Source organism: Lactuca sativa, chromosome 2 (assembly GCF_002870075.4).
Source record: "Lactuca sativa cultivar Salinas chromosome 2, Lsat_Salinas_v11, whole genome shotgun sequence".
Taxonomy (NCBI): Eukaryota; Viridiplantae; Streptophyta; class Magnoliopsida; order Asterales; family Asteraceae; genus Lactuca; species Lactuca sativa.
In genome coordinates, this window is record NC_056624.2 from 198172000 (window position 1) to 198183665 (window position 11666).

Here is an 11666-nt window from a genome sequence, read left to right on the forward strand (position 1 = left end):
AGCAACCACAGAGGGTCAGGATGGTGTGTACGACTGTTGTTCTCGGTCCGGAAGGTCTTACAATGATATATTACTTTCACCCAAATTTCCCAATCCTAACCCATCACAAATGACTAAAAAGATTATCAACCAAAATATATCAGTTATTGATGTCATAAACTAGGGATGAAAGTGGGTCCAAACCCGGACCGGATGGACCCGGACCAGAAAAACCTGGAACCGGTTAACGAGATTTTTTAGAACTGGAAACCGAACCGGTATATAGGAACCGGTTCCGGTTCGGTTCCAGGTACGGTACCGGGTAAAGTGGATCTTGAACCGGAAAACCCGGAAACATCAAAGTGGGTAGGTTGGAACCGAATAAAGTGGGTTTAGAACCGAAAAACCCGGGAAAACCGGATTTTTTTGGTAATTACTTACTACTTAGTGGGTTGAACTTTGAAAATTTTCATATTGATATCCCGACTTTGGGGGACTGTAACTCATTGAATATGAAACCGAAATTAATAAAATTATAGTCTAAAATCATGTACAAACTCTAAAATACACTCTGGAAAAAACCGCATATCAATCCGACTTTAAACGAATGAGATATGCATGTGTTAACATTTTCACAGAATACAAAGTACAAAAACAAATAGCTGAAAAATTGAAAATTTTCAATTTTGATACCTCGACTTCGAAGAACTGTAAATCATTAAATATTAAACCAAACATGACAAAATTATAGTCTAAACTCATGTACAAAATATAAACTACAAGTTGGAAAAAACCACATGTCAATCCGAATTGAAATGAATTAGATATGCATGTTTTAAAACTTTTACCGAATACAAAAAAAACTAAAAAACTAAAAACTTCCAACTTTAATATCTCGACTTTGGGGGACTGTAATTCAATGAATATAAAACTAAAAATAACAAATTTATAGTCTAAAATCATGTACAAACTCTAAACTACATGTTAAAAAAACTTCGTGTCAATCGGAGTTGAAACAAATAAGATATACATATTTTAAACATTTCACAAAAACCGGTTCCGGCCCTAAAAATGGTTCCGATTCCTAACACCGGTTCCGGTTTTTAGACCCGGTTTATCCGGACCCGATGGACCCAAACTCGGATTACCCGAAACCCGGATAAAAACACTTTTTAAACCTGAAACCGGAACCGGTTCTATATATTCCGGTTCCAACGGTTCCGCTTCGTTTGCGGGTCCGTTTTCCGGTTCTAATTCTCTTCCCTACCGTAAACCGTGTTCTATGAAACGTTGTCACCCACAAACTATAAAATCTCGACGAATTTCGGCAAAATTAGAATTCAGAATTGCTTTACGCGACTAGTTGAAGTGACAAAACTGTAAAATTAGATTCCATTCATCAAAGTCTACGTTTCACCATTGATATATCATACAAGAAGGGTGCGTCGAAGGAACTGAATTACATTCTTAAGAAAATACCAGTTCGCCGGTCGCCTCATCTTTCTCCGTCCTTCAATCAGGTAGGTAACATCTCTGTCTTTCTCCTTCGATTTGTATAAGGCCGTCCGTCATCATTGATTTTTGAGCTTCCTTCGTTCGATAATGAATACTGCATAAGGTCAATGATTAAACCCTAGTTTCATATGTGATTTGCTGATGATTTTTTACCACTCTGTAACCCTAGTTCCATCTAAGATTTGGGGTGATCTTTTGGCTGACAATTTCAAACTGCTCTGCCGGTTCACTGAATCCCACCTTCTGTTTTTAATCGGGAACTTGATATCTTATTCATCTCAATTTTCTTTCTGCAAACTTCTTAGGTTCCGGTTGGAATTAAGAATCGGTAGTCGTTTCGTATATCTTATGTTAGTTGTTTACGAAGATGCTCGTGAGGATTTTACTTGATTATGCTTTCTCATCCACGTTCTTTTTCGTTCAGTTTTTTTACCCCTTTTCGTGAGAATTCTGCATATGCTTTCTCATACACTGGTATTCTTGTTTGAGGCATATATTTCCATGTACCTTACATGCTTCCACTTTATTTTACATTCAGATACTGATTTTGTGTTTTTGTCTTTTGGTTGTGGAGCTCTTTTATTGATTATTGAATGCTAGAAATGGTTTATCTAACATTATCTTGAGCGCTATGTCCCTATTTCCTCTTACTTGAGTTCCATATGCTAATTGGCAAATAACGATGAACATTAGATTCAACCTTACTCAGTTTTAAGCTTAAGTAACGTTCAAGTAATTAAGTTCAGTTACATTGTTCCTTTTTCACTTATTCATATGAAGTTTGCCTACTTTTCCAATATATTTCTAATTTCCAATCAGTTAATAATTATCCACAGATGGAAGTGAAACTATGGAATGACAAACGTGAGAGAGAAATGTACGAAAATTTTGCTGAACTTTATGCGATCATCAAAGCCACAGAAAAACTCGAAAAAGCATACGTTCGCGATATAATCCCATCAACCGAATACGAACTCGAATGCCAAAAGCTCATTGCACATTTCAAAACACTTTCATCAACACTAAAAGACACCGTACCCAGTATCGAAAGATTCCACAATACTTACAAAATGGACTGCCCTGCCGCCATGAACCGCCTCATAATGTCCGGCGTCCCCGCCACGGTGGAGCACAGGGCGGCAACCACCGCCTCCGGTGGAACCTCGGCTGCTTTTGTGGCGGAATGCGTGCAGAATTTTATCACTGCGATGGATTCTTTGAAGTTGAATATGGTGGCTGTTGATCAAGTTTTTCCTTTGCTTTCTGATTTGTCGGGGTCGTTGAACAAATTGTCGATTTTGCCCCCGGATTTTGAAGGGAAGGTCAAGATGAAGGAGTGGCTTGGGAGGTTGGCCAAAATGGGGGCGGCTGATGAGTTGACTGAACAGCAGTCCAGGCAATTGCATTTTGACTTGGAGTCTTCCTATAATTCTTTTATGGCTGCATTGCCTACTGATGGGACATGATTTTCACTCATGTAACTTTCTAAAATCCTTGGTTTTTTTTTTTATTATTCTATAATCTATTTGCTGGTTTGAAAAATGAAATTGCAGGAATTACCAGTGTACTTCACTCTTTTTACCAATGTACTTTCTTTTTTACCCATGAGTAAAAAATAAATTACATTGCTATTATGGGTAAAGAAATATAAGTATGTTGGTATTATGGTTATAAAATATAAGTACATTGCCTATATTGGTAAAAAAGAGTAGTCAATTGCTATTCCTTGCAATTTGCCCTTTTAATTTGAAGTCATTAAGACAGGTCATTTAATTATCACAATAAATAATTAGAAAAACTTACAATTTTTACATGGCAATAGGTGCATGAAGTCTAGTGTGAATTTGGAAGACTTGGGACTAGAAGCTTAATTAGTTGTGTTTGTAAGTATTCTTTTGGTATATATAGAACCATATAATATAATGTGTTTGTTTTCCTGCTTTTTTTTTTTGCCAAGGATGTTTTTTAATCCGATTGTTTGTAAGGTAAGATGTTTTGTAAATTGTTGAAGATTTTTAACATTGTTTGATGTTAAATTTAGTATTTAATCAGGGAAACTTAGGGTAAAGATTATGGACCTGTCTTTTCGTGTAACGACATATGAAAGTTATACAAATTCTGAACAAAGTGTTATTACTTTAATTTATAAATACATAATGGTAGTTGGTTAAAACTTTCTATGTTTATGTTTAATTTCGACTTAATAGACTTAACATGGATGATTTAGCTGGTATATGAATACCAAGTGTCTTTAAAAAATATATGACAAACCAAATCTTTTTATTTAAGAACAACCTATACTTTTTTTTACAATTGTGTATTAAGTTACAACGAGGAAAAAAGTATTTGGGTCAATTTATGCGGTGCCAATATACGATAAAACTAAAAATCTCACTTTTGGTTACCCATACAAGTTATAAAAGTTAGTTACCCATACAAATTATTATCCCTAAACAACCCCACCTTTAAAACGTTATAAAACTGAAAAGTGCACCCTTTTGAGGAATGGGCCCTGCATTAATTTTGATACCCCTACTCCCAGATAAAGGCAGGAGTGTGATAATTATTTAATAGTAACAACAAAAAGTAATAGAAATGAAACGTTATATTAACTAAAGTATAAATGAAAAATAAATAGGTAAAAAGTGTAAGAAACATGTCACATGAGCACTTTGCAACTTGGTCTTTTTCCAACACTACGCCGTATATAAAAATATAAATACTATTACATAATTTAGTAATAAGGCTAATCATAAATTTTACTAAGTTTGATTAAAAAAAATAAACCATTACAAAAGGGATATTTGTAATTTGGAATAATTAGCCCACACTAACACTAATATTACTAGTTCATTTCGGGTTGGGCTGGTGGTCGAGCCCAAGCGTGTCCACAAAACTGCTACGTGTACAGTCACTACGATGGTTATTTGATCCATTGTTTCTTTAATTGTAATTCTGAGGTGAAGTGTTAGGTTGAGAATGGTCGGATACGAGGTATGATCCGAATGGGTTCCTGAAACATGACGATATTGAGAGGGATGTTATTTTTCGTGAAGCAACATAGATCGATCTTGGAGAGATGATGTAAGCGGGTCCTTATGGCAATTTTGCCAAACTTACGTGGAAGGCAGTTAATATGTGTAGTCTGTGTATTTAATAAACTAAAGTAAATGGAATAAAAGAATACGAAAAACAATGAAAAAACTCGGTAGAGCTTGTAACTAAAAAGTAAAAATGTTTGTTGACGAAAAAGCTTTCACCATATGAAATAAGCGATTTCAAAACTTATTCACCCAAAAAGCTTTTGAAAAGACTCTTCATTACTTTCAGTATTCAAGAACTTGTAACTTGTACAAAAAAAGAAAAAAAAAAAAAAAAAAAAAGGCTTTGATAGTTTGAAATCTCACTCGAAACATTTTATATTTTATAAGGAGAACTCTTATAGGGTAGGGTAATAAATCCACATCATTAAAATTGTTTTCACCATTAGCTATACATCTACAATCAGGCATCCATCCATCAATTCCAAATTCCATGCCAAAACCTCAACGCTCAGTCATCATCAGCAATTGCCTTGAGGAAACAGAGCATCTTGAAACACCCTTTATCATTGATATGAAGCTCAACACGCTGCTTGCTAATCAACTCACTGAGTTCACAACAGACTCATCAATCAACCCACCACTCTCACATTCCATCATAGCTTTTGCATTCACTTCTCTCCCAAACCTCCATATATAATTCAACCCAACAAGAAGCTCAGTAATCGTCAATTCCGTCTTTTCCTGATTCGCATAATGAAGAGTCTGTACAAGAAGCATATTCGTCTTGGAAAGCAGATTCTGATGTTCAAAACTCCTTTCCGATTGCCATCTTATCATGTTATGTGCAAGCGGAGACAACCATTCCAGAGTTCCCGATATCGCCTCATTCCATTCCTCCGCAAGACCCATATCATATTCCGACGATGCCAAGCTCTTGGCATACGGTTTTAACCTCACTCTAAGAGCACTCCTAACATTTTTTGGCAACATATTATACAAATCATCTCTCGCATCATGACCAATCAAATGAGGGGAAGCCACAAGTTTCTCAAGAACAATAATAACATTAGCATAATGCAAAGCTAAAGCAGCAGCACCAAGTGTTTCTGGTGGAGCTTCAAAGACTTTGTGTTTGGGGCCACAGTTTGGTAATTGGATTTCCATTTCAGATTCTTTGATTGTTTGTGGGGTCGTGGAACAGGTGGCGTTTGGATTTATATAACAGTGCTTCACCGGAGAACCGTTTCCGGCGAGCATACAGCCTTTGAAAGGTCCGGTGGTGCTGAAACGATGTGGTGTCGGGCTCTTTCCATTCCATAGTTTGATTCCGGTTTTGGACATGCGAGCTAGCGGGCCGGATTTTGATGTTGACTTTATAGGACCGGAATAAGTTATGTTTTTGCGCTTGATGGGACCGGAAACCGTGGTTGAATTCCCAAGTGGACCGGAATAGAAATTGTTTGGATTGTTGGTTCTTGATATCGGGCCGGATCTTGATATTATGCTTCCTAAAGTGATGCGATTCTCGGATGGGTGAATGGAAGATTGAAGTAATGTGGATACTGATTGACTTCTATACATATGATCGGAAACGGAATCGGAATCTGAATCAGATTCCAGAGGTAACACGTGGTTTATTCCAAAAACAAACCCGATTCGATTGAAGATAGTGAAGATGGATCTTGCGAGAAGGACAACCACATAGTCATGACTCCTGTTCCATAAAGATAACTCTTTTAGCCGTTTGACTTCTTGCTGTTTCCATGCTAATTTCTTCATATATTCCACCAAAGTTATGCTATCTTGTTCTTCATTGCTCTTCATTCTCCTTAAAATTTGTTCAAGCTCTGTGAGGGTTTCCATTTCTTGATACAAATTAGCGTTGATTAAAATAAACTTCTCCATCTTTTTGACTTTCTTGCTCATCTTTTTCCAGGTCAACTGCCACTGGTACTGGTCAACACCTGACTTGATTAAATCATCGTATGCATGCTCGAAGCATTTTAAAAGAGGATCATTGCATCTTTTTGCAAGCCGTGTGACTACTCTTGCAACACAGTCCAAATTATGTAGCATTTCTGCACATATCAAATCTACTATGTAATCATCGTTTTCTGATACAAGTTTCTTGATACCCACTGAGTTATTAATTTCTTCCCTTAATTTTGCAACTTGTTTATCACTAAGAGAATGCCATTGATGAACTAGCTTTGATAGTAAGCTTGCTACTTCAAAAGCTAATACTCCAATCTGGGCCTTTTCTTGACCATGGTCGTGTTTTCTTGAAGACTTTAGTAGACCACGAAACCATGATTCAACCACCATCACTTATTTGAAGCGGATGAGTCCACCAGCAAGCAGTTCTCTTAATTCTGAATTTAAAATGAAAAGATAATCAAACAACAAGATAGTGATTAAAGTGTAATCGAATATAACTACTTTGAGAAGCGGAAAAGTCAAACATGGATTCTCCCATTTCTGGAATGGAATGACAATGACTTGACTTGTTTCCATGACAAATATCACGATTGATCCTCCCTTTTTTCAAAGAAAAGTTACATCAAACGATTTATGCCAAAGATGGTAATACGATGAATAAGATTTATAGCATTCATTTACAATCACAGTAAACATCTAAAACAAACTATCACATGCGTTGATTGATTAAACATGACCTACTTGCCCAACCACCAGCAAAAATTAACCCTACTGCAACCAGAAGGCAGATTTCAGAGGCAAAATCGAGACAAAATTTGCAAACTGATCTCATTGTTTCCCCCACTGTGAGTCTATGATGGTGGTTTGAGCACTCCAATTCCTTCCGGGAATCGGAGGTTAATAGTAGATCAGCTTGATTTTGAGCTAAATCGATATTAAATCTGATTCTAACCTGCTAAACGCTACCTAATTCTACATTTTGGAAAACCGATTCCGTGAAATAGAATCAAATTGAAGTGAAATTCTCTAATTTCGATCAAAACGAACTCCAATCTCGACTTTTACGTCTCAAAGACTGCCTACAGTATTCTTTGGAACTCCGATTTAGTGACTCCGAGCCGAAATTCAATCAAAATCAGTTTCATCTTTCAACTAAACGAACTTCCGTTCTGATTCTAAGCTTCGAAACGTACAATCGAGCTCAAATCCAAGCAAACTCAGTTCAGGTTCGGACTAACCAAACTCCGATTTAGAATCTACACTCCCAAACGCAACTGACATCAACAACAGACTAAATCAAACCACTAGAAGCAGTAAATCAACATAAAAACCAAACCCTAGACCACCAATTCAAGGAGGTAATACACACAGGTATAAAGTAAGCTGAAATAAAACATCATGAAATATCGAAGAATCAAGTGGAATCCATTTGCCAGAAGAATAAAGGAGGAGAAAGAATACCCACCGATTCTATCAGTAGAAGAAGAGTGGAATCTTCATAGCACCAACTTCAAGGTCTTGATATGAGAGAGAGAGAGAGAGAGAGAGAGAGAGAGAGAGAACATATGATGGACACAGTAGTCACATGGTCAAGAAACCGAGTGAACTTGAAAAGGAGAAGTATAATTGAAAAGAATTTGCTTTGTGTCCTTTTTGATTTGTCAAGTGTGCTTTTTATGCCCTAACGAATTGATTTACCTTAAAAAGTCCCTTGCTTTTCTTCAATTATGTCTTTATTCTTTATAGTTCGAAAGAAAACAAAATATACAATTTAAACAAACATATGCATTATTCATACATTATAGTTTCACGAGCAGGCCCAGCCTAACCATGTAAAAAATTAAGCAAGGGCTTAGCCCCTGATTGTAAATGGCCTCCAGTTTTTAAAATCGATGATAGTATGCAGCCTTTTATGCACAATCAACAAGAGCAATAATATGTACGATTGATGCCACAATCAACAAGAAAAACCGGCAACGATTCAATTTTCACAAAACGCTATCAATTTGCACAACCTTTGTTCTATTGTTCTTCCTTAAATCCCTTCTCTATTTTTCCTTCTCCATTCTCTAGTTCTCAATTTCGTTTGTCTAATTCAATCGGTGCCTGGTGGTAGACTGCACACTGAAATGCAACCAACGCCCAACAACCTTCTGCGGTTCTGCCTTCTGGCCCTTGTATGATTCTCAATTTCGATCATTATCAGTTCATCAACATCTTTATTGGTATTGCTTAACTCTACATAGTTTAGGTTTATTTTTATGAACTATTTTTTTTATTGTATATTCTACTTTTAGAATCATCTTTATGTTATTAGACATTTATTGAGTGTACTTTAGATTTGTTATTGGTGCATGTTACTTCTCATGTTCTCTTTTTATCTTTTTTGATTAGATTATATTATAGAATCAAGGCCTAAGGTTCCATTAATCCATAATCTGATTACATAACAAACCAACAAGGAATGAATTTGAATTTTCACTATCCCATTATCTTCTATTCCTGGGTATTTCATTATATAATCTATTACTTCTAGTTTATGATTGTTTATTTATATTTGTTTTGGTGATTGTTATTATTAATCAAATAGTAAAGGCCAAAGGGCTCCAAAATTTTAGTTCGATTAGAGTCTTCAAATTGGTAGAGTCGTCTCTGTTTACGAGTATATTATTTTTATTATTTTTGTTTTCCATTATTAATATATCTATTTGACCATATAGAAATAATTTATTTTTAGTTGCTACAAATTCATTTAACATTCTATTTCTATTCGTTCAAATTTTTTTTACATGTCAACGTATATTTGAATCCCGATGTTAGTATGTATATATGTATGTGTGTAAATGATTGTTGTAGTTCACAATTCCTTTTGAATATGGTTTTAAAATTGTAACTGTTCAAACATTTGTTTTGCATCTAAAATATTGTGTGATAAATGATAGTATTAAACTATTATAACAATAAGAGGAAGCTATATTTGATTTGCATTTGAACCTACGAGTAATATATATCGTTGATAGCATCAAAAAAGTTGTTTATAAAAAGTTGCTTATTTTGCATATCTTGTTTTCAGCTATATAATTCGACTGATCTATTATTGTTATGAAAATAAATATATATTTTTTTAAAGGTCATAAGTTACTCTTGAAAATGGCTTAGAGGAATCATTTACAATGACCAAATAAACAAATCTAAAAATGTTTTATAATGATTAGGTATGAAACTAAACTAAAATTGAAGACAGTTTTGGTAAAACTTGGAAGTATAGGGATGTAAATGAAACCTGAGAGAAATAAAATAATAAATGGTAGTATATATCAACTTCAACTAAAATAATAAATGCAAATGAGATACAAACACAAAAACACCTCACTATCGTGTAAAGGACCACACGGAGACCTGACTAACATTTACCATTTTAACCTTCCACGACGGCGCTACACGTCACCCCGACGGGACAAAACCATACCCTGCCCCACCCAAACCTACCGCCACCGGAATTTGGCGCAGCCCATCTTTTATTTATGTCCCTTTCACCGGATTCCCCCAAACACCCAGCAAATTTCACATTTTCACGTCTTCAAGACCTTTTTCTCATTGGTGGGTCCATTGTATTATTATTATTTTTTATTATTTTATTTATCTGCTAAGACCCCTAAAAAATTGTAACAAATTATAAAAGAAATAACAGAAATTGATTTATGTAATAAATTGATTTTGAGTTTTGCATCTTATTATAAATCCAATTAAACGATCGAGATACTACCTTATAAGAATATTTGTTTCAAGTTTTTCACCTGAAAAAGTAAAAAGTTTCCAAATTTTAAGGTGGTATTTGGTTAGTGAATGGAATCTTTTAAAATTTAGATAATGTATTTGACTAACATGAAATGAAATTGGTATTTTGTTTGGTTTGCAGATTTATTAAAAGAAATATAAAATAATGTATGTATATAACCAAAATACATTTTTATGATTTTCTATAATTTATTACCACTTTAAAAACTGATAAAACTTTCATTTATTAAACTCTTACCTGCTGAAACCGATGTGTGCTAGCTTGTGATAGTGGACAAGTGTGTGTAAGTGTATGTGTGGTGGTGGGCATTGGTATTCAAACAGGGATGGGGTGGCGTTAGTGTTGGCGTTGTCGGGGTGGGGTTGTTGCTATGTATGTTTGTGTCGGTGTAGGTCTGAGGTGGGTGATAGTAGGTGTAACGTTCGAGTTTTCTAGCTAAGCATTAATAAGATGATATACTTGTAATGGTCAACAATCGTAACCTTTATATGAAGTAAATAAAGAGAATTATTGAGTATTAATTGTTCTATGTGCAGTTATATATATATATATATATATATATATATATATATATATATATATATATATATATATATATATATATATATATATACACACACACGCTTAAAGTTATATAATAAAATAAGAAATAAAATATGCATCTTAAATAGAATAATAATTAGGTCGAATAATCTTGATGAAAGTTGAAGTAGTTATGATGAGAGTTCAAGAGATATAAGAAACGCTCAAATCAGACTTAGAACGAAGAAGTTATGGTTGTTTGAAGTTTCACGTTCTACCCGATACGACCACGAGTGCCGTAAAAAGTCAATTGTAGATAGGTTGCTTATTATTCTAAGGAATCTAAGCACAAAATTTGTAGTAATCGTAAAACCGAGAGCATGCATATAGAGAACGTCCAGATCTGACTTCGTATGATAAAGTTATGATTTTTTGAAGTTTCAGTGCAACAGTGCAGACATAGAAAATGAATTTTAGATCGATTGATTGTTATCCGAAACAATCTAAACGAGAGTTGAAGATCTCGTTAATAGGATCCCAACGATATAAATACAGTCGAAAAACGGAGTCCGTATGTAAAAGTTATGAATTTTACATGGTCATTAGTAGTGTAATCTTTGCAAATTGTTAAAATAAAGATCAGCTGAGAATTTGCCAACGGGGTCATATGAAAGTTGTAGTACTCGGAAATACCTACGCGTGGATATATAGAACATAAAAAACGAAGCTCGTATGACTAAGATATGAATTTTTGAAGTTATGTCCTCACCTACTCATTTTGCCACGTCGCTTCATTAGTTGATTGACATGTGTCCATTTCTGAGAGGTACCCTTGCCGACCAAGCTTGGGCGCAACGCACGTCCTGTCT

General features: G+C 34.9%; 2 protein-coding genes across 7 annotated transcripts; one reads left to right on the forward strand and one right to left on the reverse strand.

Moving 5' to 3' along the window:
• The first annotated feature begins 1278 nt into the window (after positions 1–1278).
• On the forward strand, positions 1279–3537 carry LOC111921747 (vacuolar protein sorting-associated protein 28 homolog 2). Of its 4 annotated transcripts, none has more exons than XM_023917329.3 (3): positions 1279–1503; positions 2314–2971; positions 3317–3537. In XM_023917329.3, exon 2 carries the CDS (start codon positions 2331–2333, stop codon positions 2958–2960), a length of 630 nt encoding a protein of 209 aa, XP_023773097.1. In that variant the 5' UTR covers positions 1279–1503; positions 2314–2330; the 3' UTR covers positions 2961–2971; positions 3317–3537. The 4 variants fall into 4 exon arrangements, with proteins under 4 accessions (XP_023773097.1, XP_023773095.1, XP_023773096.1 ...); XM_023917327.3 differs by having other exon boundaries at positions 1279–1499; XM_023917328.3 differs by having other exon boundaries at positions 1280–1503; positions 2331–2971.
• Positions 3538–4897: 1360 nt separating this feature from the next.
• LOC111921746 (protein PSK SIMULATOR 2) lies at positions 4898–8093 on the reverse strand. 3 transcript variants are annotated; one of them, XM_023917323.3, is made up of 2 exons: positions 7942–8093; positions 4898–6910 (listed from the first exon to the last, which is right to left on the reverse strand). In XM_023917323.3, the coding sequence occupies exon 2, from the start codon at positions 6861–6863 to the stop codon at positions 5136–5138; it is 1728 nt and encodes a 575-aa protein (XP_023773091.1). In that variant the 5' UTR covers positions 6864–6910; positions 7942–8093; the 3' UTR covers positions 4898–5135. The 3 variants fall into 3 exon arrangements, with proteins under 3 accessions (XP_023773091.1, XP_052624588.1, XP_023773092.1); XM_052768628.1 differs by having other exon boundaries at positions 4898–7750; positions 7942–8068; XM_023917324.3 differs by lacking the exon at positions 7942–8093 and adding an exon at positions 7429–7925.
• Between the last annotated feature and the right edge of the window lie 3573 nt (positions 8094–11666).